The sequence below is a fragment of the Sesamum indicum genome, linkage group LG13 (genome assembly GCF_026168435.1).
Source record: "Sesamum indicum cultivar Baizhima isolate 11 linkage group LG13, ASM2616843v1, whole genome shotgun sequence".
NCBI lineage: Eukaryota > Viridiplantae > Streptophyta > Magnoliopsida > Lamiales > Pedaliaceae > Sesamum > Sesamum indicum.
The window spans coordinates 7,936,423-7,961,077 of record NC_142669.1 but is presented as its reverse complement, the minus strand read 5'-3'; the positions used below and the strand labels follow the sequence as shown (position 1 = coordinate 7,961,077).

The 24,655-nt window shown below is 36.1% G+C and overlaps 4 protein-coding genes across 6 annotated transcripts; 2 read left to right on the top strand and 2 right to left on the bottom strand.

Moving 5' to 3' along the window:
- The first annotated feature begins 573 nt into the window (after positions 1–573).
- CLC-F (chloride channel F) lies at positions 574–7,470 on the top strand. 2 transcript variants are annotated; one of them, XM_011099372.3, is made up of 9 exons: positions 574–1,146; positions 1,868–2,270; positions 2,562–2,756; positions 3,415–3,869; positions 3,978–4,082; positions 5,208–5,441; positions 5,593–5,799; positions 5,994–6,226; positions 6,896–7,470. In XM_011099372.3, the coding sequence occupies exons 1-9, from the start codon at positions 745–747 to the stop codon at positions 6,975–6,977; spliced, it is 2,316 nt and encodes a 771-aa protein (XP_011097674.1). In that variant the 5' UTR covers positions 574–744; the 3' UTR covers positions 6,978–7,470. The 2 variants fall into 2 exon arrangements, with proteins under 2 accessions (XP_011097674.1, XP_011097675.1); XM_011099373.3 differs by having other exon boundaries at positions 1,048–1,186.
- Positions 7,471–8,128: 658 nt separating this feature from the next.
- LOC105176541 (putative WRKY transcription factor 2) lies at positions 8,129–12,803 on the bottom strand. 2 transcript variants are annotated; one of them, XM_011099371.3, is made up of 6 exons: positions 12,417–12,803; positions 10,995–11,522; positions 10,228–10,410; positions 9,158–9,942; positions 8,930–9,088; positions 8,129–8,820 (listed from the first exon to the last, which is right to left on the bottom strand). In XM_011099371.3, exons 2-6 carry the CDS (start codon positions 11,451–11,453, stop codon positions 8,247–8,249), a joined length of 2,160 nt encoding a protein of 719 aa, XP_011097673.1. In that variant the 5' UTR covers positions 11,454–11,522; positions 12,417–12,803; the 3' UTR covers positions 8,129–8,246. The 2 variants fall into 2 exon arrangements, with proteins under 2 accessions (XP_011097673.1, XP_011097672.1); XM_011099370.3 differs by having other exon boundaries at positions 9,158–9,969; positions 12,417–12,801.
- A 4,276-nt stretch (positions 12,804–17,079) lies between these two features.
- On the top strand, positions 17,080–19,738 carry LOC105176539 (RNI-like superfamily protein). The gene is made up of 4 exons (XM_011099366.3): positions 17,080–17,380; positions 17,686–17,891; positions 18,106–18,196; positions 18,290–19,738. Exons 1-4 carry the CDS (start codon positions 17,153–17,155, stop codon positions 19,655–19,657), a joined length of 1,893 nt encoding a protein of 630 aa, XP_011097668.1. The 5' UTR covers positions 17,080–17,152; the 3' UTR covers positions 19,658–19,738.
- A 274-nt stretch (positions 19,739–20,012) lies between these two features.
- Positions 20,013–23,621, bottom strand: LOC105176540 (COP9 signalosome complex subunit 6a). The gene is made up of 9 exons (XM_011099369.3): positions 23,168–23,621; positions 22,942–23,030; positions 22,343–22,436; positions 21,672–21,733; positions 21,507–21,585; positions 21,313–21,405; positions 20,901–21,001; positions 20,638–20,693; positions 20,013–20,231 (listed from the first exon to the last, which is right to left on the bottom strand). Exons 1-9 carry the CDS (start codon positions 23,463–23,465, stop codon positions 20,150–20,152), a joined length of 954 nt encoding a protein of 317 aa, XP_011097671.1. The 5' UTR covers positions 23,466–23,621; the 3' UTR covers positions 20,013–20,149.
- Positions 23,622–24,655: the final 1,034 nt, after the last annotated feature.

Genomic DNA, 24,655 nt, shown 5'->3' with positions numbered 1-24,655 from the left:
ATAAGCATAAAATGTGGCAAAACTAAAGTGACATCCTACACGAGAAAAAGAATTGTGGAGATAGAAATGAAAACTTTGAAATTGAAGTACATCATTTGAATATGTTTGAATAATTTTAAATCCTTCCATTTGAATTTTTAATTAAGTTTTGATTAATATGGATGGATTGCAAATTCCTTTCGAATGGAGTTATTTGAAATTCTTTCTTTAATTTTTTTTTAAATTCAAATTCATCAATCCAAATACACCCTTATTATTTTTTGACTTTTTCGTGAGTAATTATTATAATTATGTAAAATACATTTATAATTTATATAAATAGATGATTAATTAAGTATTGTAAATATAATTATCCTTTTAATTAATATTGTTTAGATATTATATTAAAAATGAGTGTAAAAATAGACCAAAAATTTTGTTAATTTTTACCAATGGGGGTGGGGGCAGGGGCAGGGGCACCGGCCACCGGACGACACCGACAAACCATTGCATTGGGGGGTTTGACTTTCACTTTCACACACACAGAGAGAGAAGCACGATTTTATAATAATTATTTTTTTTTCCATTAATTATTCTTCCGGTATTTGGAAAAAAAGAGAAAAGAAAAGAAAATCTCCATTAACACATAACGTGAAAAGAGAGCGAAATCTGTTGAGACGAATTCCCAAACCCCCCTGGTAGTGGTGGTGTGCGTGCGAATTCTCTATCAGGGAATGGTGTTTTGAGAATCAAGGCGGTGGCGAGATGTCGTCGGGAGGCGAGTTTGGCGATCGCGCTGTGTTATTGCGGTCAAATTCATCCGAATCCGAAGGCGATCTGGAGCGGGGAGGCGCGCTGTCCCCGGCCAGGAATAGTAATACCAGCAATAAGGGGTGTTTTCCGTCGGATCTCTTGAAGCGTTTTGATCGCGGATTGTCGGGTTCGGGGCGTAGGTTGAGCGTCAAGCTCCGGCCTGATAGGGAGCATCATCGGCTTTCCTCTTCTTCCCCTTCTTCACCTGCGCCTTCAGATCACGGCGTTAGTGCCAATGCCGCTGCCGCTGATGATATTCTAACGGAAAGTGCGCCGCCGGAGTGGGCGTTGCTGCTATTTGGATGCCTCCTTGGGGTTGCTACGGGACTTTGTGTCGCTGCTTTTAACCGTGGGGTTAGTTCAGAAGTTGGAAGATTTTGTTTTTCTGTTGATGGTCCGTTTTGTCTAATTTATGTCTGTTGCTTGTATGATTAATCTTGATTTATAGTGCTTGCTACTTTGGATTCTGCAAAACTTAAGTCTTTAAATGGATATGGGAAATGGTGGGCGAGTTGACTAAAATGGGTGGCATTTTTGTGTTAGTTATGATATTGCAAAATGGGTTTGAGAGGAATTACACGGTAAGAGGCAGCTTCGTATCCATGTACTTTTTGTGTGAATGAGATGATGACCTGTACTACTAATATGTTACGTGCTTGTGGTGTAAGGTAGTTAGATGGCTGTATATTGGATGAAGTATATATTTCAAGAGGAATGTTCTGGGCGCCCTTTTAGTTGGTAGGCTGATAGGATTGCTAAATTTAAAGGTTTTTGTAAAGACATGACTAAAATATGGAAGTTTTGGGGGTACTTCTGTTATTGGTCATGGTGGCTTTTGGTTGCTGATTTATGTGCAGATCCATGAGGCTGAACTCTTGGATTTTTATCATCCTTTTGGTCTTCTCGATGCTAGTATGCATGATTATTGAAACGCAAAATTTGAAAGTACTTGAATAGAGTTTTAAGTGTGAACTCATATGTTTCTTGCTTTACTTTTTGTATTGCATTGAAATTGGATAAGAATCTACCTTATGCCCGTTCAAAGGATGATGATGTCTGAATTTGTTCCATTCAGGTTCATGTAATACATGAGTGGGCGTGGGCTGGTACACCAAATGAAGGTGCTGCTTGGCTTCGGCTACAAAGGCTAGCTGATACTTGGCACCGTATACTTTTGATACCAGTCTTGGGCGGAGTAGTTGTGGGTGTTTTGCATGGTCTTCTTGAAATTATGGGTCAGATAAAGCAGTCCACCTCTTCTCAAGGACAACGCTTGGACGTACTTGCAGCAATCTTCCCGATGGTGAAGGCAGTCCAGGCTGCTGTAACTTTGGGTACTGGCTGTTCTTTGGGTCCTGAAGGTCCTAGTGTTGATATTGGAAAATCATGTGCTAATGGATTCTCAGTAATGATGGAAAGCAATAGGGAAAGGAGAATTGCTCTTGTTGCTGCTGGAGCAGCTGCTGGAATTGCTTCAGGTATTGCCCTCGTCTGTATTGGGTGTGATGTTTTGTGTCATTGATCTGGGTTCAACGTTTGCAGACTCTATGTAATATTTCATCCTGTCTTGCATCATGAATTGCCTTTTTCTGCTGCTTATCTTTATTCTTCTTTTGTCTATTTAGGATGACTGAGCTTGTTCCGTCTTGGCTCCTGCTTAGTGCTTAAATTCTTCCATAATGTTTAGATGGGGATATATTGTTCCTTCTTTTATTTTTAATCAATATTTATGATCGTCCTGTCACATAAGTTTTCCACGCGTACTCCAGGTTTCAATGCAGCCGTTGCTGGGTGCTTCTTTGCCATTGAAACAGTTTTGAGGCCTCTCCGTGCTGAAAACTCTCCTCCGTTTACAACAGCAATGATAATATTGGCCTCTGTTATCTCATCCACTGTATCAAATGCTGTGCTTGGGGATATGCAGACTTTCACAGTGCCCACGTATGATTTGAAATCTGCTGCTGGTATTTGATCTGATTCTAGTTTCTGGAAAACTGATCATATTTGAGGCTGCTGTCTGATTACTTTCATTCTTTGACCACAATAACTGCTGTCCATGAACTTCTGGAATCAACTGTTTTTGTGTTTTAGGATAGAAAATATACGTACTGTCAGCATATATGTTATATAATTATAGTACATTGCGTTTCAGAAGGGATGTAGCTCTTCGTTTAGTAAAACAGTTGAATTACTGTGCAGCAGAACTATGTGTTGGTCGCTTGGTTTCCTGCTTAAATTGACTAACCATTCTTACTCCAAGATCAGTCAAATGATGGATGTGGTTCAAATGAGAATTAGTTCTTGCATTTCTATCATAAAGTTATACATGTCAACACGAGTTATTCATCAACTGAAAGCAATATGTTTTGCATTGTTCTTGAAACAAAATTCAATTACTTTATGACTTCAATTTTCCAGCATGAAGAATGTGTTGTTCTCCTTCTATAGATGTCACTCTTCTTAAACCATGGGTCAATCACGTGACAGATTTCTTTGAAATGAAAAAGTCAAAGTGCGACATGAGTTTATGAACAGTTTGTGTGTTGCAGTTTACTGTCTTATTCTGTTAGCAGAGAGTTTTCTGATGACACTGACCATTGAATTCTTCATATCTTTGCTCAGAGCTACCCTTGTACCTTATATTGGGGATGTTATGCGGAGTAGTAAGTGTGGTTTTCACGCGCTTGTTGGATTGGTTCACTAAGGCATTTCATTTCATCAAAGAAAAATTTGGGATTCCAGATGTAGTCTGTCCTGCTTTGGGAGGTTTAGGAGCTGGGCTGATAGCTTTAAGGTATCCTGGAATATTGTATTGGGGTTTCACTAACGTCGATGAAATTTTGCATACTGGAAAGACTGCATCGGCTCCTGGAATCTGGCTTCTAGCTCAATTATCTGCAGCAAAAGTTGTTGCCACTGCTCTATGTAAGGGGTCTGGCCTTGTAGGTGGCTTATATGCCCCAAGTTTGATGATTGGTGCTGCTGTTGGTGCAGTATTTGGGGGCTCCGCTGGAGAGCTTATTAATTCTGCTATTCCAGGAAATGCAGCCATTGCTGAGCCACAGGCCTATGCACTGGTAATATCTTCTGTTAGTTTAGGTTTATTATTCACTTCTGATTATTTATTATTCCAAGCTATTTTGATTGTGACATTATCTTTCTATCACTTCTGAGTCCTCCTGCAGGTGGGAATGGCTGCAACATTAGCCTCTGTTTGTTCAGTACCTTTAACTTCAGTTCTTCTTCTCTTTGAGCTGACTAAAGATTATAGAATCTTGCTTCCCCTCATGGTAAGATTTACTGTCTCAGGTGTTGGACTCGGTCCACATGTTGTGTTCTCGTGAAGAGCTGCCTGATGTGCCTACAGTAGGGTAGTATTAATTCATGTTTCAACCTTTGATTTTTACATGGTTACCCATCTTAGCTCCATTTTCTCTGACTAAGTAGATGTTTTCTCTACTGGCTTTTTTGTTTCTGTAAAGGGTAGGTCAAGTCATGTAGCTACCGCAACTAAGAGAACCTAACATCCATAAATGTTTTCTTAGCCAAAATTTAGCGGAACATGCTGAGCTTGTTCACTGTAGCTCCACCAGCACTCTAGGATTAAGCCTCAATCCCATATCAAGCATTTAAGCCGAGAACAACCAACCCATAAAACACTACATAAAGTGATAGGTCCTACTTCCTTAGTGAGGTTCGACTTTTGACATTCAAGTGGAAAGCTATTCGCTGAACCATTAGATCACCATTTTAGTAGTTTGCTCTTTAACCATCTTACATTTATGTTACCAGTAGTTTCCTATCAGTAGAATCTGCAAGCCAAGTCTTTCTGTACAAACTCGATTTGGGAATAGGAGCTTCAAAAAATGGAGTTCTGATATGGTTAATAACTCTTCTAAATCAGGAGTAATTAAATTATTTTTCGACTGCCTTCATATATTTTGTTTTTATTTATTCATGATGGAGGTAATATCCTGTGCTTGCTATCAGCCTTTCGGTACTAAGCATATATGGCTTTGGATGTTGTCTTGATACAGTATTTATGTTTCTTTTTAGCTTCTTCTCGAATACCACCAAGATATTTGCTTGAGCATTGATATATCTTGGACAACCCTCTAACAGGCAGGAATTCTAAAACTGAAACTTAGGTCCTTTGTACAGAGAAGTATTATCTATGCTAAGGAGGACTTTCGAAACACTTCATGTTTTAGTGGAATATTATTGACATCTTGCATCCTTTGCTAATTGCTTCATTTAACATATGAAATAATAAACAACTAAGTTCTGAGCTATTGATGGATTGCTATCAAGCAATCTTCGCATGCCCTATTGGTTAAAGTCAAGTAAATTTATGATGTTTGTTTAGGTAGTGTATATCTGTAATGTGATTCCTTGACTTTTACCTATTGCAACAGGGGGCAGTTGGATTAGCAATATGGGTACCCTCTGTGACAATTCCTGCAAAGGAGACAGAGGTATCAGATACAAAGAGTACTGCACGAGGTTATCATGTTGTTTCACCATCTGAAGGCGAAAATGAGGGTATCTGGAGACAAGCTGGTGAAAGGGATGATATAGAACTCTCGCTTATATGCACCTCCAGTAACTATCAACCAACAGATATTGATATTTTACTGGAAACTACGAAGGTCTGTCTTTTCCTTTCCTGTTGGAACTCATTTGTGAAAAGAAGCCAAGTTTTGCAGATTTGGTTTTTGTTCCCTTTTTATTTATTTTTAAAACCTTGGAGCTTCTGACAGAACATAAATAATTTAGTCTTTAATGTTCCTTTCTTATCAGGTTGCTCAGGCTATGTCAAACAATTATTTGAAAGTTTCTCTAACCCAAACTGTGAGAGAGGCTCTAAACATTATGCGAGATGGTCAGCAACATTGTGTCCTTGTTGTTGATGCTGAAGATTCTTTGGAAGGTATTTTGACACACGGGGACATAAGAAGGTGTTTATCCCAAAGATCTAGTGATGCTTCTGTCAGTGAATCAGGAGATGTATGCTTTTTTCTTTTTTCTTTAAATTTATTTTATTTAGATTATCTTAGTGCCATATGGAATTAAATTTTACTCATTGGCCTTTATCCTGTGTAATAAACCTCTATTTGTTGGGTAGTCTTTCCTGCCCGATTTCCACTATTTAGAAATCATCCTTCATTGAGATATCAAAGTGATCATGAACTAAATTGCAGGTAAACACATGCACTGTTTCCTCTATTTTCACTCGGGGGATAAACTATCGTGGACGGGAGCGTGGACTTTTGATTTGTTATCCAGACACTGATCTGGCAATGGCCAAGCAGCTAATGGAGGCTAAGGGAATCAAACAATTACCTGTAATTAAGCGTGCTGAAGATGCTCAAAGAGAAAGAAAACGCAGGGCTGTGGCTATTCTTTATTATGATTCGATCTGGAGTTATCTCAGGTGCTCTTTAATTTCAGAATATTGTTTTGTATCGTCTCATGCTCATATGCGGATATAGATATATTTGTATCTTTTTCTTTATGCTTGAATTGAAATGTGCATGCTTTACCTGCTTAGAAACTAAGAAGCAAATAAAGCTAACTGGATGCTCCTTTTGTTTCTGCATGTTGGAACTTGACAAGTTCCAGTGTGAGATTCCTCAATTGGGCCGTATTTATCCATTATCATCCTCCTCTTTTTTTAATGCGTGTGTACTGCATGCTCTTTGCATGGATAATAAGAAACATCTTTGGTTTGTCGAGTTCCAGTGTGTGATTCCTCAATGGGGCCTTAATTATCAATTATCATCCTCAATCGGGACTTAATTATCAATTATCATCCTCCTCTTTTTTTAATTTGTGTCTGTGTGTGTGTGTCTACTGTCTTTGCATGGATAATAAGAAACATCTTTTGTTGGTTGGAGATCAAGTTGTCAGGTTGCTACATGGTCATAGGCAGGTCTACTCTTTCAAACTTTTTTTTTCTTCTAATTACATTTGATTGATCTCTGAATTATAAATAAACAGCCACAAACATTTATATGTAGGTAGCATTAGCTGCAGACTTCTTTGTTAAAGGTGCTTGATTTTTAAGTTTCTGAAATCTTGTGATTGCTTCTGGCTTCTGTAGAGATGAACTCAATCATCATCTGAAGTCGGTCAACCCACAGGAAGATGATTCTGTGAAGATGATAACAAACGGCCATCAATGACATGAGACCATCTATAATCAGCCATGAAAATTTCCCAATGTGCCTGGGCCAAGGTACCTGAAGTTCTTATGATGGAATCTTATTTTCCGCTGCGGTTTTGTATCACAAGGGCGCATAGGGAACACATCATGTTTGCTTCTTCTTGTGTTGAGGATAGATTTATGGCAATGATTGATGTTCCAACACTTACCTTAGGTGTAATCTAGAACACGCTTATTGTACATGATATTTTCCGGCAGTTTAAATGTCAATTGAAGGAGTTACACACAAAGGGAAAATCGAGACAGAAAATACAATACTATTCATGACAGGAAATTTGAAGGGGTTTTTGTGAGTGCCATCTCTGAAATCTGGAGCTATCTAGATTCTTATCCAAGATCCCATGTCAACATTGTAATATACGTTCTGCAAGCTTCTGTATAACATACTTCCCTCTTGTAATGACTGCCCTTCAAAAATTTCATTGAAGTTTGAGTTGTTATTTTATAACATACTTCCTCTTGCAAGGTTTTGTATGGTATACTCAGTTGCTGTTACACTTCACTATGAGAAGCCAAGTTGAAAAATGAGAGTGTGTCATAAACAAAACCAACTTAAAACTGGACTTGTATGGGATATTGGATTAATAATACACAGGAGATTGAAAGTTAGATAATTTTCCAAATTTATAATTAGCAGTAATCAGTAGGCGTAGAAGAGAATACAATTCTAAGGAAAATCATAGTCAGCAAATTTCAACGTACTATTTAGATAGGGTAAACATATTGCCCATAATTTTGATTCTCAGAAGGGATATACACTTGTAACCACTGCCCTCTCATCAGCTTCAATGCAAAGATGATTTTGATTAGGGATATTTACATTTACACTTGTTAATTTGTGACCTATTTACATAAATTATTTCCACCTTTTGAATAATTAAACATACACCTACAAAAAAATGTTGATATTATTTATACAAACTATCCTTATTTTAAAAAAATTACAACCCCCAAGAAAAGAAAACATCATTACACAAACTACCTTTTCCTTTTGACCATCAAGGATAATTTCTGTAATTGTGCAAAAAACATAATAGTTTCTGTGAAAAGGCCATACGTGTGTAATTATTCATTTTGAATATTGCTCAAACTTAAATCTAATAAAGAATCTAAATTTCAATGGACAGATATTTCTCTGTCAATGCAATAAAGAGCGAATGAAAATACCAATAACTGAGAGTATAAAATTTAGTACGTCAACTTTCTTAAGGACAAAAATTCCAAAAATTTACATTTGTGGTCCAAGCGGCAATCGACTGATGAGCTGCTGATAAACTGAGGACCTGTGGGACGAGTTCAATACAGAATCTGTGAGAGGCTCCAATTTGGGTTCTGCTTTTGGCTGCATTAAACCCATGCCACTCATCGGTCGAGGTTGGTGTCCTAGATATGGATGAACTGGCAATACTGGTAACTTGCTTTGATTACAGCCCAACCTAGCCAGTCCCAGGCTAGCTAGCCCTGCTTGGTTCATCCCAAACCCAAAGCCAGGGCCCAATCCGAGCTGCGGCCTACCTGGGAGACTGAATGAGCCCAGCCCAGGTCTCTCGAACTGGGCTGCACTGCCGTGAATTTGAGAAGGCTCGGGTCGGTGTACTTGACTTGAAACAGCAGCTCCATGAGCTTGTTGTGCAGGAAGTGTGTTTGACCCCCCGGAATTAACGTGGCTGCTGTTACGGGCTGCAGGGACATCGTGATTGTGCTTACCCTCATATGTAGTTATCACGGACTTCAGGTCGTGAGATGCCCTCTCAACGTGCTTCCGGACGTTGCAACCGGCACTTGTGCACTTGTAGTAACTCCTGCATTGTATCCAAAAGATCACCAATTGTCTTACATTGACTTCTAATTCAAGTTCCTCCTTCCTAGGATAACATTCATGAATGAATAACAAGTAAACCAGAGATTAACCTTGGATTTGGATTTCCTTTCACAACTTTCTGCCCGTACTTGCGCCAACGATACCCATCATCGAGGATGTCCACCTCGCTGGTCGTTTGGACCACAACTCTTGGCTCCCTTATGGCTCTGGTAGCCCCACTCATTTCCGAAGCATAAGTTTCAATTCTCCTAGAATTTCAAAAAAGCCTTTGTATCAATTCACCAAACAAATAAATTAAATAAGAAAAATGTACAAACCTTCTCTTTGATTCTGATTCATCTCCTTCGACATCATAACCTAATGATACACTCGCATGTGTTGCCTGATCATCATCTTCCTCATCATTTGAGAAAGGAGAAGAACCATCCACAGCATCACCTGACTCGTATTGGGCACCATTTTGAGCCTGGAAAGTAGCTCCATTGCTGTATTCTTGGACCAATTCTGCCGAGGATGTTGCTTCAAGATTGTCTTGCCTCCAATCTGGGGCTCCTGGAGCATTCCCGTTTTGTACAGTTGACCAGACGAGATCACCATTTGCATCTGTCCCGGGTTGTTCAGACTCAAGCTGGATGTCACTCAGTGCACTTGAGGACCCAAAGGCTGATCTGCGATTGGGGGGAGGTTTTGGGTGGTTGTGGGCTCCCTTGTGAATTATCTCAGTGATATGACCTTCATGAGACCGTTCCACTTTTTTCTTGACTGCACAATTTGGATGCGTGCACTTGTAATAACTCCTAGGATACTCGCTTCCTTTTACTTGTTTCTGCCCGTATTTTCTCCAATTATAACCATCCTCGGCTTGGCTGCCACCAATATTATCTCCACTGCTCCTTTGATCTCCATCATCCCCATGTGGCTCATCAAGAGGTGGGGAGTTCTCTGCAAAACCAACAGAATGGTAAGTCTGCTCCGACGAGAGATTGCTGCCTGCCTTTTTTTCCGCATGTGGTTTAGAGAAGGTTTGGATCTCTGGAGGTTCTGCACTTCGATGCAGAAACGAGGTATCTGAACGAGCAGAAACCCCAACACCCGGAAAAGACTGAGGAGCAAAACCAGAATCATATGCCTGGTCAATTAAAGAGCAAGAGCCAAATAAAATCAATATATTGGATTTTCACACATGGAATTCTAACTACATGTAAAAACAATTACTTTGAAACTAGATGTAATCCATAAATATAAAAATGACATGTTTCATGTCATAATTGAGATGAGGCAGGCACACAAATGCACAAATGAACATATACCTGTGTTTGTTCGCGCGTACCTGTGCGTGGGAGTGTGTGTGTCACAGAGAGAGAGAGAGAGAGAGAGAGAGAATTACTTTGTTAGCTGCACTAAAATATGGGATTGTTCCGGATTCAGGAATAGGTTTGAATGCAAATGATGAGGTATCCCCAGAAGTATTCTCCTTGCCCTTGTCAGGATCATCTGACATCAACATAGAGTTCTGATTGTTTCCACTCGGGGCAAAAGAAAATTTTCCAGTTGTAGGAGATGGCAGAACCTGCAAAAGAGAAAAATATTTGAACATCTATCACCTTATCAAGAAGAACTTGATGCAATCATTTGACAGCTTTAACTGAAATAGAACTATGGGTTGTAGTACAACTGTAGAATTTTGAAGGTATAACAAAGAAATGAAAAGATATTATAACTCGAATAGGACATAATTGTTGTTATTTCTGTTCATTAAAAGAACTTACAGCCGCCAGCATCAAATGAGAAATTAAGCTGCACAATGATCTAATGATCTAACTTACCAGCCCCATGCAATTATTTCAATGATTAAGGAGTTAATTTACATTTACTACCCTATCAATGATTTAGCAAAACACCAATAGAGACATGCTCAACGCTCGGCAGACTATTCCACAAGCTAATCCACTCAGCAAAAATAAGTTAAACAAACAGAAATATTCACCATTAGAATTCTGAAGCTACATACAAGAAACACACCCAAACATGCAGGTAATCAGCTTGTCTCTATGTCTTCTTTAAAGTATTCGATCTAGAAATTCAAAGAAGTTTCTTCTTTTATAAGGAAACTTAATAATTTGCCAGAAGTTCTAGACTCCAGCAAAATCTCACCAGTGAATTAGAGAGGAAAACGGGAGATTCTAGCAGAGTTGCTGGGCTAAGACCGGGAGGAATTGTCAGATAAGGAGACCGAACTTCTTGGTTCTTAGAAAGGTCAGCTGGTTTAATGCTTTCTGTATTCAATCTCGGAGCATTGAAACCAGCTCTGGCTGCTATCCTCTCCATAAGGCCTCCTCGGGAGCTCAGCTTTGGTCCGTTGAGTGAATTTGAGTTGCTTGCTTCATCACCTACTGTGCTAGCTTGCCTCAGATCATTTCGATCGGCACTTCCAGATGCACTGTGTCCTTCAGGACCCAGAAAAGGAGGGCGACCTTCATTTTCAACACTAGAGTCTGCAATTGCCCGTGCCACAACATCATCGGCGATCATTGATGTGAAAAAGGCTCTTGGACTTGGGCTCGGAGGCATCCAATCTCCCATAATAGCAACATGATCATCAAACCCACCCATGAATTTTTAACCTACTTTTCCCACTTCAAAATAATCAAAATCAAGAAGCTGGATACAAAGACGAAAAACCTGAAAGACAAAAATAGACATAAGAAAAGAATAAATATAAGTAAGATGCATGTTTTTCATGTTTATCAGCAGATTCTCCCTGCTTAAAGAAACCCCTTAACTAGAAATAACTCTTGATTTATTTCCTCCACCTCCCACAAGCATAATTCAAGAGATACAGAAAACTAGCTCAAACATAAACAGAAAGCAAATGACTAATAGGAGACCCGAGACCCTTCTTCAAGAACCCTATCCCCCCCTCAAGTAATACATTTATTTGTTTCCTATTAGTAACAAACAAAATCCTCAGTGTATCTACTCAAATAGCAGGAAGAAACTGAAAAGAACTAATTCAATAATACTTTTCAAATCCATACAAAACACAACCAATATAAGCCAACCGTACCTTAAATTACACAAAAGTTCACCAACCATTAATATCAGTAATTGCACAGAGCAATCAATTACTCAATCAGGCATTTGCATACACAAATCTTCCCAAAACCCAACAATAAAGGGTGATTATCCAGTAAAGTCTCAATCTTCAGAGAGATCACAAACATAAATCTCAACACAGAAAAGAAAAAAACGGAAAGAAAAGAAAAAAAGGGAACCCATTCTTCAACTCCTATAAAGCATCAAGATCCAAACAAACTAGGAAACAACACCAAAAAGAGTGAAAAATAACACAAACCGAAAAAAGCAAAAACCCCAACTTTTCCGTGCATGAACCATCATCAGTTGCAAAAAGGGGATGCAACTTCAATTGAAGGAAGAAACCAACAATGGCCCAGACAATTAACTCCTCAAGAGAACAAAAACAGTAAAAAGAAATAGCGAAAAAAGCTCAAGCACAACACCCAATCATTTGGCAATGATGAGCAGAAAAGATTAAGGCAGTCAAGTTCGTATTACCTGAGGAAAACATAGAGCAATCAAGATTCAGTCAGATTGTTTTTCCGCTTAATGGGATTCTTTCCCCATCCAGTGACAAACCCAAAAACAATTAGAAAGAAAAAGACTTCTTTCTTCCTTGGAAGAAATGAGCAAAACAGAAATAAAATCTCTCTACTTTCTTGTTTCTCTCTCTCTCTCTCACTCTCTTGAAATCAGCTCAGCAGTTGGCAAGAATTGCATGCGCTGATGAAATTAAGCAAAAAAATGAAAGATTTTTATTTGAAAATCCAAATCAATAATGGGAAAAATGGGCTTGTTTGGGAATTATGTTTTCTTGGGACCTTTTAGGAAAGAAAAATACAGTGACGAGTGAGAAACCCTTTGATACTGTCAAATTAGTAGCCTTCTCTCAAGAATAGTATGTATTATTCGTATATATATAATAATATTTTTTTAAAATTTTAAAATATATTATAAATAAAAATAACACATATAAATTAATACGTCACATGTCTAAAAAAATAATACAACACAATAAAAAACTAAAATAATATATCATAAATCATCATTTCTGAGTAAAAATTGTATTTTGTATATCAGTATATATACATAATTGATTATTTTCCTATAGTTATAATATTATTATAATTCAATTTCTGGGCTGGGCCTGCCCTTGTCTTGTGGGCCCTGTTTTGGAATTTAACTTCTTTGACTAGCCAATCAGAACCCGCCATTTGGATTCGAGAAGTTTGACTGCAAAAAAGTAATTAAAAGGCAGGGGAATTATTGGTGAATTCAATAATTAGGAATGGCATATAATTGCAGACAATTCCAATCTCAATTTTTTTGGTAACAGGTAAATAATTCTATTGCTATTATTGAAAATTAAATGTAGGAGTTAAAGAGTAAGTTGTAACGGTGAGAGGTATTAAGTGTGGGGTGGTCCATACAATAAAATTAATACTAAAATTTAACAGTTATCTAAATTTTTCATAATTATAAATAATTTCATTTAAAAATTAACGGTCATCTAATAAATGATAGCTCATTATGGGAGGATATTAGTGATACAGTCGCTAGTTCTATGAGAACTTTCAAACAACAAAAATGTATTTATAATTATGACATACTTCAAGGGGGTTCTTGTAATTTACCCGTTTAGATATGACTAAACCATTATCGTGAATTTTTAGCCACAAGTCTTCACTTGTTAATTATAGAATACAGTTATAATAAAAATTCATATTTCATCTAGTATATTAATTAGTAATAATCAAAATAAAATAATAACACTTGTTTTCTTTTTCATTTCATAATGTTCAAATAACATTGTTAATGATTATAATCAAATAATTTGCAGTCATTATTATTTTTTTTTTTTGGGTAAATGTAAGTTTCATTAATAAAATAAGATCGTACAGTACAACAGTGCTCAACTGGTGGTTTCTCCCTCGACAGGTCAAGGGATACGCCATAATCTATATAACGCACATGAATTAACAGAAAGAGATAGATTAACACTGATAATCCTCTGTCTAATATCTTCCACGATAATGGTGGCTATTATATTCAGTGGTCGCTCCGTATACTCAAAGCGTCTCAAATTTCGTCCCCTCCAAAGCGTCACCAGTCATTATTTATTTTTCCCTTTTTTTCTAGGGGGTATGTCGGAACCCTCAAGAAATATAAATAATAGAGGCAGAAAAAAAGAAACATAATTATAGTGTTGGTTATGTTAAATGGTCCCAAATGCTGTGTAGATTAAATTATATTAATTAAATAAATAAATAATTAAAAGAGGCTTAGATTGAAAGCAAGCCATTATTAGCCGTCTAAGTGTGCAAATGGACAAATAAAAGAACCCTCTTTCTATGCTTTTATTTCACACCATTTATTTGGAACCACTTGTCCCTTATCTATCTTTTTATTAATTATTACTTATCCATAACATTTTTTTATTTATTGCGTGTTATACTGATTGAATGTCTATAAGGTTGTCTTGATGACCAAGTCCTAGGACCATACATAAGGTGATTTACTATTTGAAGTTCTACACACTGGGTCGACTAAAATCAGCAACGATTCTCTAACGCTCAATTCGATAATTTCGTAATTAGAAAATAAGTACTACACAAAATACAATGAAAAATCTCGAAACTAATGCATTACGTATACGTTTTATATTGATTTTATATTTGAATAAGATACATTAAAATGACGTGTAACTAGGAGCTTCATTGGTCCGTTGAGATATCGACAGTTAGCTAGGAGCTTAGGGGACCTGATCTCCGTGTATGACAATTGTTTTTGACCTATTTTGACAATTCTAAAAAACATGAAGGTTTTTTTTTTTTTTTAATAATTGTACAAGTATGAATATTGAGGCCGACATCATATATCAATATTTATATTATTTAGATGAAAAAGTCTTACTTGAATCAGGTTTGGCAACTAAATCAATCATAAAGTAAGTGTATATCATATTTGCTATGTGATGGTATACTTATTCTGTGATTGATAACTTTTTTTTTAACTATACACCAATTACATGATAAGTATATTAAACTTATCATATAATCAGTTTAGATTTAACGAATCTGATGCGAACTAGTATTTAAACAAATGTTGGAGGAAGACATTAGATGAAAATTATGTATCATAGTGTAAGGGCTATTTGCCACATGGAGGTGTGGATTAGACTCCCACAATATTCTTCATTTTTTCTTCTTTATTTTGAAATACAATCAATATCTAAAACAAGCAATATACTATTATAACAATTGATACACAATACAACAATAATAATTATTTTATTGTTAATAATATAATAATTAATATACTAATTTTTTTGAAATGATAATATATTTCATGAAATTGAGTAATTGATATGTTCAATCAACATACTGATATAACTAAAATATAATGGAATAAGTTACAATAAATTCACCCAGATAAAATGGAATAAACACCCCTATGACTTCGAACTTGTTTACAGAATACTAACTATCAACGTTAAATTAATTAAAAACTACTATTAAAGTATACACATAACCACTATTAAATAAAATAATGCATTGCACTGGTGGAATTTTAAATTCGTAATTTTATAGTTATGGGGTCACAATTTTAGGGTGTTTATTCGATTGATTGAAATTGAAATTTTGGTACAATAAAATATTATTCCAAATTCCGAATCGAATCAGTTGATTTGATTTTAGTGATTATGGAAGTTTTTTTTAATTTCAGTTCGATATTGGTAAACTGGTTTTCCGTATAGAGTATAAAAAATAGTTAAAAGACTAATATTAAAAATAATAATGGCACTTTTTTATAATTTTTAATAAGTAAAATAATAAAAAAATAGTCTAAAAATAATCAATATAAAAATATGTATATAGAAATAAAATATAAAAAAATTAAAATAATAATTTTTTTTTTATTTCATACGCTGATAAACCGGCATTGAAGATCAAAAACTCAAACTAAAATATATCGAATTTTTCAACTTGATTATGGCATGTATCGAATTTTTAATCTTGATTCGATTAATTTATCAAACTGTGAACATCCATACCCAATTTTTATCAATTGGATCAAGACTCCATGGCCAAATAATACACAAACATTTGAGACCCAGTCAACATAAATATTTGAGTAACCTTAAAGCCCTAAACATATATTGAGGCATTAATGTTAATGAATTAGTCAAACCGATTAAGATAATTTAATATAGTACAATCAAATTATGACAAAATAATGGGCATTAGATCCTGCAACATATGTTCTTCAGCCCCAAGCCTGCCCAACTCATGTGCAGTCTTCATCTCCTTGTAATTAATTAACAAAATCAATACAACAACAGGAATAAATATACAATCTAAATTACAACGGATTCTTTTAAAATTTATAATAATTATAAATATTCTTTTAAAATTAAATATCATTTTAACAAAAATATCATTGTAATAGTTCATTGTAAAAGGTATTTGTTAGATGATTGTTAATTTCAGAAGGTATTTATAATTTTTCAAACAATAAAAAATTAAATATAATTAGATGAATTAAAAAATAGACTAAGTCGGGTTAATTTCATAAATTGAATTTGAATTTAATGTTTCATTTGTTCGAGTTCGATTTAATTAATAATAAAATTTATTATATAATTAAAAATTTTAAATTCCATAAACTTACTTATCCAAATATTTTATAATTAATTTTCAAATAAAAATTTAATGTCTTATAAGATATATAAACTTAAATGAGTGTAAAAATAGAGTGGGTGGTAAGTTGTATTTTTGTGGGCCTATAATAGCCCATCAACTTTTAGATGTGAATTCTGGGCCCAACAGTGTAGTTCTCTGTAGATCAATTCTATTACCACCTTCTCCTTTCATAAGTTTTAATTTTTTAATATTGGAATTTAAAATTCAATGATAATAATAAACAATAGGATCTTTATAATTCTATCTCCTGAATTTTAGTGTATGAAGATAATAATTTTTTTTTACCTACAATAAATAATAATAGAAATATTAATTTTTATTTAATTTTTTAATAATATCAATAAATTTAATCTTATTTATTAAATGAAAATAAATTTTAAAATATTAAATATAATTTTTTAAATAAAAAAAATTATGAACTTATAATTATATTAAATCTCATTGATAGGAAGGTAATTATCCCTTAATAATAATGTTAGTCTTGCAGCGTAAAAGTTGCTTCTCTATTCCGAACGTTTCTTGTTCGGCGGAATGACTGATTGCAACAAGAGACCCTGCGGCGAGACAGCCACCGCGCTGCCCGAAACCAGCGGCGGCGCTCAACCGCAAGAGGGGTTTCCTCTCCCAGACACCATAGTCCTCAGTGAGGTTTTGCGTAGATTGGAGCTGGAGTCACTTTGCGCTCTGGCCTGCGTGAGTCGGTCTCTCCGTTCTATGGTCTCTCAAGCTCTTTCCACTCTTCCATCTCTTGATCTTTCTGTAAGCTCCCATTTCCTGAGTAATTTGTTGTCAAAATTGCCTACTCATGTTCAGCCTCAAAAGGGCTCGTCTATTGGAGTTCGTGGAGCCTCTTGACATTCAATCGATCGGGAATCTCTATGCTCATTCTGTATCAATTTTTTGAAAAAGTTTTGTCTTTTTAATTGTTCACAAGTGTCCTGCTCCTTTGCTTGTATCTGATTTATTCGATATGTTTCGGCATTATATGCTTTTGGTATGTGGTATTGTGCGTGATGTGTGTGTGAATAGGATGCTTATTCATTGAGAGCTGTGTGTGGCGATAGGCATTTTCACCGAATGGGGAACTTCTTCATCGCATTGTTCCGAGATTAAGAGGAGCTAAGAGTGTAACTATTGATTGTCTCCACTTGGATGATTGCTCCGTCATCAGCGTTCTTGGACCACATATCCAAGAATTGAATCTGCTCAAGTGTGCATCACTATCCTATGATGTTCTTGCTTCAATTGGAGAGAAGTGCCCTAATTTGAGGTATGGGTTGTACATGAATATTTGAGTTTTATGTTAAGACTAGTGAGGCTGTCATGATTTTTGATTTAGCTGGAGCTTTCTTGCGTTAGCATTAGTGTAATCCCCCTTACTTTATGAGTATAGTATATATGGAATGACATGAAGACTAGCATAATGCTTTTGAACATTAATCTCCCTGTTCGATGATGACTGGAAATACTGTTTCTTGTATCAGGATTCTTGTTCTTGAATTGGCAGGGGAGAGCTCACCTGAAATTTTTAGGAGAAACCTCATAAAAATGCTGAAGAAATTTCTTTATTTGGAGGTGAAGTGTTTACATACTGCATGTCTAATCCCTGTCACAATATTCACAAAATTGAGTTTGGCAGTCAACTTAGCAAATCCATCACTTTTACAGCATCTATCTATAAAAGTCCGTGGAACAGAGGATGATGCATATGATTTAGCTTGCATTGATGTTGTCCTCCCAAAGACTCTGAAATTTCTCAAGTTGCAGCCGGTGAATGAACAAGATGCTATTCTGTTTGTAGAGAAACTCGGATATGAAAGAGAGATTCCAAGCAAATTGGTCAATTCTAGTATCGACTCGTCTTTAGGCTTTAGTGGTTTTGCATTGCAACGCTTGTCACTCGTCCTGAATCTCATATCTGATAGACTTGTGGCCTCTATCATGGGCTCACTTCCGCTCTTGGTTGAGCTGGATCTTGAAGACAGGCCATGTACAGAACCAAAACTCCCTCATGACTTGACTAACATCGGGTTGCAGTTTCTAGGCTCCTTTCAGCATCTAACTCATCTCTCAATTGTGAGAAGTAGACAAAACTATCCAGTGTCTTTTAAAAGAATAAACGATTTGGGTTTATTACTTCTGTGTGAGAGTTGTCGAGCCCTAGAATCTGTAAGACTTGGTGGGTTTTCTAAAGTTACTGATGCAGGATTTTCGTCACTTCTACGGTCATGTTACAATTTGAAGAAGTTTGAGATTCAGAACGCACCATTGTTGTCAGACTTGGCATTCCACAACATCGTTGGAGTTGTCTCACCTCTTGTTGAATTGAAATTAAACTCGTGCAATCTCATAACTAGTGAAGCTGTTGCAGAACTGGCCTCGTCTAGTACCTTGGAAGTGCTGGACACATACAGTTGCAGAAGCATAGCAGACAATTGCCTTGTCTACATATCATTCCTTAGTACATTGACGTCTCTTAATCTGGGAGGAGCTGATATTACAGATGGTGGTCTCGGTGTTTTGAGTAAATGTGATCTACCTATAACCAATTTGTGCCTGAGAGGATGCACCAGAGTAACTGACCGAGGAATTATATGCTTACTCAACAGCGGTGTGAGGATCAAGAAGACTTTATCATCTTTGGATGTCGGCCACATGCCAGGAATATCAGATAGAGCCATTCATGCAATTATTTCCAGCGGTGAAGCAATTACCGAACTATGCATGAGATACTGCTTTCATGTGACTGATGATTCGCTTAGAACATTGGCTTCAGGGAGGTACAGTGGAAGTAGTCTCCTCCAAAAACTTGATATTAGTCACTGTTTGCGATTCTCTGTTGGGGTAGTGGAGTTGCTAGAAAGGCCTTTGTTCCGTGGTCTTCGTTGGCTTGGCGTTGGTGGTACTTCTTTGACGAAGAGGGCAGATGTTATTGGAATCTGCAGAATGCGGCCATGGCTCACCATTTGTTTCGAAGGTTGTGAACTTGGATGTCACGATGGATGGCAATACCACAAGTATAATGATGGCAACTAAACGCTTAAGACGGCCTTTGAATGTATTTTAATCCTCGGTATTTTTTCATCCTTAGTTGAATCACAAACTCGACTTGGATAACTATGCGAATGAACAACTAAAAAACGCTTGACAAGGCTACTGAGAACAAAGAATACCGCATCAACCAAAGAAAATTGATGTGACTAAAAACACCACCAATTTGGAATATGAAATCTGCGGGCACCGGTACCAGACAAAACACCCTGCCTGTGCAGTCACAAGTATTAAGATTCTTGCCAATTCACCATGGTATCCTTGGTTCCCTTTAGCTCCCAAGACTCAGATGAGAATAAATCATCAAGGAACGGCACGAACATCAGCAAACATAAAGGAATAAATAGACAAAAAATACCATTTTCCACTATTATGAATTTGAGGCCTGTTCCATCTCTTCCAAACATAATTCCTAGATGTACGAGTTCCATAATTCATGAAAATTTGACTACTACGGAGATCAAAATGAATGCCAATTTAGATAAAAGCAGTTCGACCACCCCTACGACCCTGCCTGTCATAAGCAGCGTTGAATTTGTCGACCAGCTCATTCATTGTGCTGCCGAAAGAATAAAAAAGAAGAATGTGTCAGATGCTTCATGCAACCCAATATTAGTTTATTAGCAGTTTAAGCAATCTGTAATAGTAAGCTTTGAAATTCTAGGGTCGCTGGAATATTACATTTAGCTGAATTAAGTAGAAAAATAGCAAATGTTGTGGATAGATTGAGAGGGATTAAGAATATCCAGAAAAATCATTAGTCGAAGCATCAAGTTCGTTCAATTGTATGAGAGGATAATAACATTGGCATGTCTTTGTATAAACTGCTACTCCAAAGTTCTTTCATAAATGGCAGTAACAAAAACTAGGTCTCATTAGATTAGGACACAATTAGTCAAATGTTAAGAAAAAGGTATTACTGAAATGTTCAGAAAACATAAGTTACAGAAGCCAAATAGCCATACCTGGAGCAGTTGGTGAACATGGCAAGATAAGTTATCAATAACGTATCATTATATTCCTGGAAAGTAAACAATGGGTTTAGGCAAATTGAGAAAAGCAAAAATGCTTGCAAAGTTCTAATGCCAGATACTACGCAAAAGGAGATCTATGGCAACAGTGATTACTACAATAATTTCAAGAAGATCAGTTATTTACTGCAAGAAAGTAAAAAGATAAAAGGAATTTATTAGCTGAAGGAAAACAAAGAACTTCACAGATCACTCACCATCAAGAAATCATCTTGAAATTTTTCGGATTCAATGGCTGGTAATCTTCTCAAGAGACTAGATACTTGCCTTAGCAATGAGTTCTCACAGGGAATATCCCCTGCAAGCAGCAGCAATGCCATGGAATGGACACATATATAAACATGCTAATTCAAGGAATACAGAATACTACTCATTTGGATGTCTCTCAATGCCCATAGAAACAGACCTCATGAGAACATGTAAACTTTAACCAACCAATGATGAGAAAAGACTGAACTATTTTATGATTATTTCATAGTGGAAATTAGAAACTTTAGTGCCGCCAAGGATTTTGAGTTTCTCTTCCAAATGCTTCATAAGCTTCGCTTCCTTGACCAAAAATACTTTTAAAAAAAATATTATGCATTTATATAACCCAGAGAGAGAGACCTTTCTGCATGGCTAGAAGATAGTGATGAAGTACTCTAATTCTGCTATTCAGCATCTTGATGGCACTGTGTATGCCAGTAAGATGAGCAGCCACTACAAAGAAAGTTCAATTTTAAGTCCCGATCAGTGCAAGGTATAACGGTCATTGATGACTTATGTAAACCTGAAAAAGTATCAGAACAGGATAGGCTCACATTGAGTTGCAGCTGAACCCCCATCAGATGGTTTCAGATGGGCAACATGATCAACCGATATTCGTTCAGCTTCCACCGTCTAGCAAGTAAATAAAAAGTAGGTTGCCTCATATAGTCTCAATCTTGCCTGAAGTGTGATTTAAAGAATTGAGAAACAAATCATACCTCTATTGTGTAGCTTGACCGAACAAAAATAAGCTGGGGAATGCCATCAATAACATGCAACTCTTGAATGATAATGATTGGTATGCAAAAATAGAAACAAAGAGTACTATATCAACAGTTTTGCCAATTAACTTGTAGTGAAAAACCATCAAAATAGCAGGTCTCATGACTATGTAGTTCATGATTTGGTAATAAATGATTCATGGAACTTATTATATTAAATAACCCTATTTTCACAGATAGTAACATAGTTCCTCAGTTGCCAAAAATGGGTAAACATGGTTACCTGCCACACTTCACTATTGAAATACTAACACTCGAAAATTGGATTATTCCATAAGAAGAGAGAACTATCATCCAAGTTGATGTAATGCTCACAACACACCAATCTTTGAATATCTATCTTTCAATTATTGATACATTTTATTTCATGAAGTTCAATGTTCACCAGGCACCAAGACACGTAGATACACCAACATATGCTGAGGGATAGTCTAATGTACATAGCTTGCTTTTCCTCAGAGCATATAACTTTGGCAAATACATTCATGATACAAAATGCAGCATGAGATATACCACATGATCATGCAAAAGGTAATAACAGTGTTGGCAATCAATTGTGTAGCAAGCATCCAAAGGAATTCGGTGATGGGCAAGTAACATATACATACCACTTTCATAAATTGTGATAGGCAGATCCTTTTGCGCAGGATTTATTGAAGGGTTGAGTAGAACATATACTGGGCTCTCATTTATATCCATCAACTGTTGGAACAAATATTCTTATATGAGTTGAACAGATACAGGATCTATTTTCAATAAAATGAATTTACTAGAAACACAATGGAAAATAATAAACTCATACTCCATTAAATTCAGGACAAAGTTAACGAATCAGTATTTTCTCATGAATTCTTATTTTGTCCAAGTCCACAACATCATCTGAAGCAGTAATGCTGTGCAACAAGAATACAGCAATTCAGGGGTTCAGTGACATCAGTAAGCAAAAGGGTTTGGTCGGTGGGGGTGGGGTGGGAGGGTAAAGCATCACTCCAGGAAACTAGAATATGTATACATTGTTGCTAAAAACATGTCAAAAAACTGAATGAGAACTGTTGTAGATTTCCATGTAATACGAGGATTAGCAAAAGAAATACAAACCCAATACGCATATACAACATGAATATCAGGAATAACAGTCAGAGTGAAAAATCAGAAAATTGCTCCACAAAAATGAGGTAAGAGTCGCAAGACGAGATGAAGAACTCACAGCTTTGTGAATAATCATGTCGGATTCTTGAGCATCGCTCCCCGTGGAGTACCACCCCAGAATATAAAAATGCGGAAACACCTTCTTATCTGCTCATCACAATGACATCAAACACAAAAGTATTTTCAATTCTCTCTCCCCAAACAAAACCTAACCACCATCTGCACTCACACATTCACATACACAACAAAAGCAAATAAACAAAAATTCAAAAGAAGATACACACAAAGCTCTTGCTTTTTCTCGAGAAAAGCGCGGTCGAGGGAGTGGGTGGAGGGGTCGTAGAGAAGCTCGAAGCTGTTGAAGATCTCGACGGTGCGACCGCGCTGGACACCGATGACGCATCCGAAAACGCGAGGCGGAGGAGGAGGAGGCAGCGAGGAGGCGTCGGCGGCAGAGGCAGAGGCAGAGGCAGAGTGAGGGGAAAGAGATTGTGACTTGACCCGAGTGTAGTGATCGGAGATGTTGACAATGACGAGTGGGTGGAGCTTGAAAGTGAGGCCGCTGCTGGAGGACGACGCCATTGTCTTCCACCCAACCAAGCTTCCGGATCTTTTCACTGCTGTTTAATTGATTCGGAAATGAGAATTTGAAGAGGGTTTTAGAATTTGGAGCTTCTCCCTATCCCTATTCCTTTTCCCTTTTTCTTTCTTTTCCTTTTCTTCTTGATGATGAGGAGAGGAGTATTAGTATAGTATGCGTCTTTTTCTTCCTATTTTTTTAGGATAATTACATTGTTCTGTGTCCTGATTTCAAAAATTATATTTATTAATTATGTCTAAAGTTTATTTTTATCTAACAAATAATTATATATAAAAATATTAGATGTAATTTTTTAAATTACATGAAATTTAAGTTAATTATATCGAATTTTAGGGGAGGAGAGGGTAACTATCATTTTTTGTTAATCTCAATAAATTTAATAATTTTTTACTAATAAAGAGACTTATTTGTTAGATGAAAACATCATAAATGTTAAATATAATATGTAATTATTCCAAACCTCATAAGAAGGGAGTGCGATTATCCCTTATTTTTTATTTTGCAAACTTTAATTACATTCAAGAATGAAATTAATGTGTGATTGATTAAGTATATGATTAGAATTTAAATAGAACAGAATAAGATTATTGTGCATTAAGTTTAGTTGTGTATTGAAGATATGTAGCAGAGCTGAATCATAAAGTATTACGTAGAATTTGGTGGGGTCGACATTCTAAAAATATCTAAATAGCTGGACAAAAAAGATGTATATTATCTATTTATTTTTAAAATTCACGCCGTAATTTTAAGTTGGAGAAATTATATTATTCGTCCCATAATTTAAACTATGTATATTTTTAATTTTATTACTTATGAAAATAATTCATAATTTTAAAAAATTCTCATTTTGATCATTTTTTTACTCATTTTAAAATTAAAAAAAATCTCAATAAATAGTAGTTATAGTTCAATTTAAAATAATTTATTTTGTACTTTTTTTTTAATTTAAACAAAAGGACTTCACTCTACAATAAATGTTGCAACTTCAACTCTTCCTGTTCCATCGATGCAAGTTCGAGTTCACATTATCACAATGTATTTCTAAGAGATTGGAAATGTTTATAATGTTTGGATTCATTTTTTTTGGGTGTTTTGTTTTGTGGAAATAGATAGAAACAAAGATAAAATAAGTATGTGTTGGAAATAGTACTGTTTATATTTAGATTTATTT

Excerpts from the sequence above, each read along its gene's own strand:
- LOC105176541 (XM_011099370.3), bottom strand. The coding sequence starts at position 11,453 with ATGGGTGGGTTTGATGATCATGTTGCTATTATGGGAGATTGGATGCCT. Across the intron at positions 10,411-10,994 it reads TTTTCCTCTCTAATTCACTG|GTTCTGCCATCTCCTACAAC; the intron begins GTGAGATTTTGC and ends TCTCTTTTGCAG. Across the intron at positions 9,089-9,157 it reads GAATCAGAATCAAAGAGAAG|GAGAATTGAAACTTATGCTT; the intron begins GTTTGTACATTT and ends TTGAAATTCTAG.
- CLC-F (XM_011099372.3), top strand. The coding sequence starts at position 745 with ATGTCGTCGGGAGGCGAGTTTGGCGATCGCGCTGTGTTATTGCGGTCA. Across the intron at positions 5,442-5,592 it reads TTTTACTGGAAACTACGAAG|GTTGCTCAGGCTATGTCAAA; the intron begins GTCTGTCTTTTC and ends CTTTCTTATCAG. Across the intron at positions 5,800-5,993 it reads CTGTCAGTGAATCAGGAGAT|GTAAACACATGCACTGTTTC; the intron begins GTATGCTTTTTT and ends ACTAAATTGCAG.
- LOC105176540 (XM_011099369.3), bottom strand. The coding sequence starts at position 23,465 with ATGGCGTCGTCCTCCAGCAGCGGCCTCACTTTCAAGCTCCACCCACTC. Across the intron at positions 23,031-23,167 it reads CGAGAAAAAGCAAGAGCTTT|ATAAGAAGGTGTTTCCGCAT; the intron begins GTGTGTATCTTC and ends TGTGATGAGCAG. Across the intron at positions 20,232-20,637 it reads ATGTTCACCAACTGCTCCAG|CACAATGAATGAGCTGGTCG; the intron begins GTATGGCTATTT and ends TTCTTTCGGCAG.
- LOC105176539 (XM_011099366.3), top strand. The coding sequence starts at position 17,153 with ATGACTGATTGCAACAAGAGACCCTGCGGCGAGACAGCCACCGCGCTG. Across the intron at positions 17,381-17,685 it reads TTCCATCTCTTGATCTTTCT|GCATTTTCACCGAATGGGGA; the intron begins GTAAGCTCCCAT and ends GTGTGGCGATAG. Across the intron at positions 18,197-18,289 it reads AGAAATTTCTTTATTTGGAG|CATCTATCTATAAAAGTCCG; the intron begins GTGAAGTGTTTA and ends TCACTTTTACAG.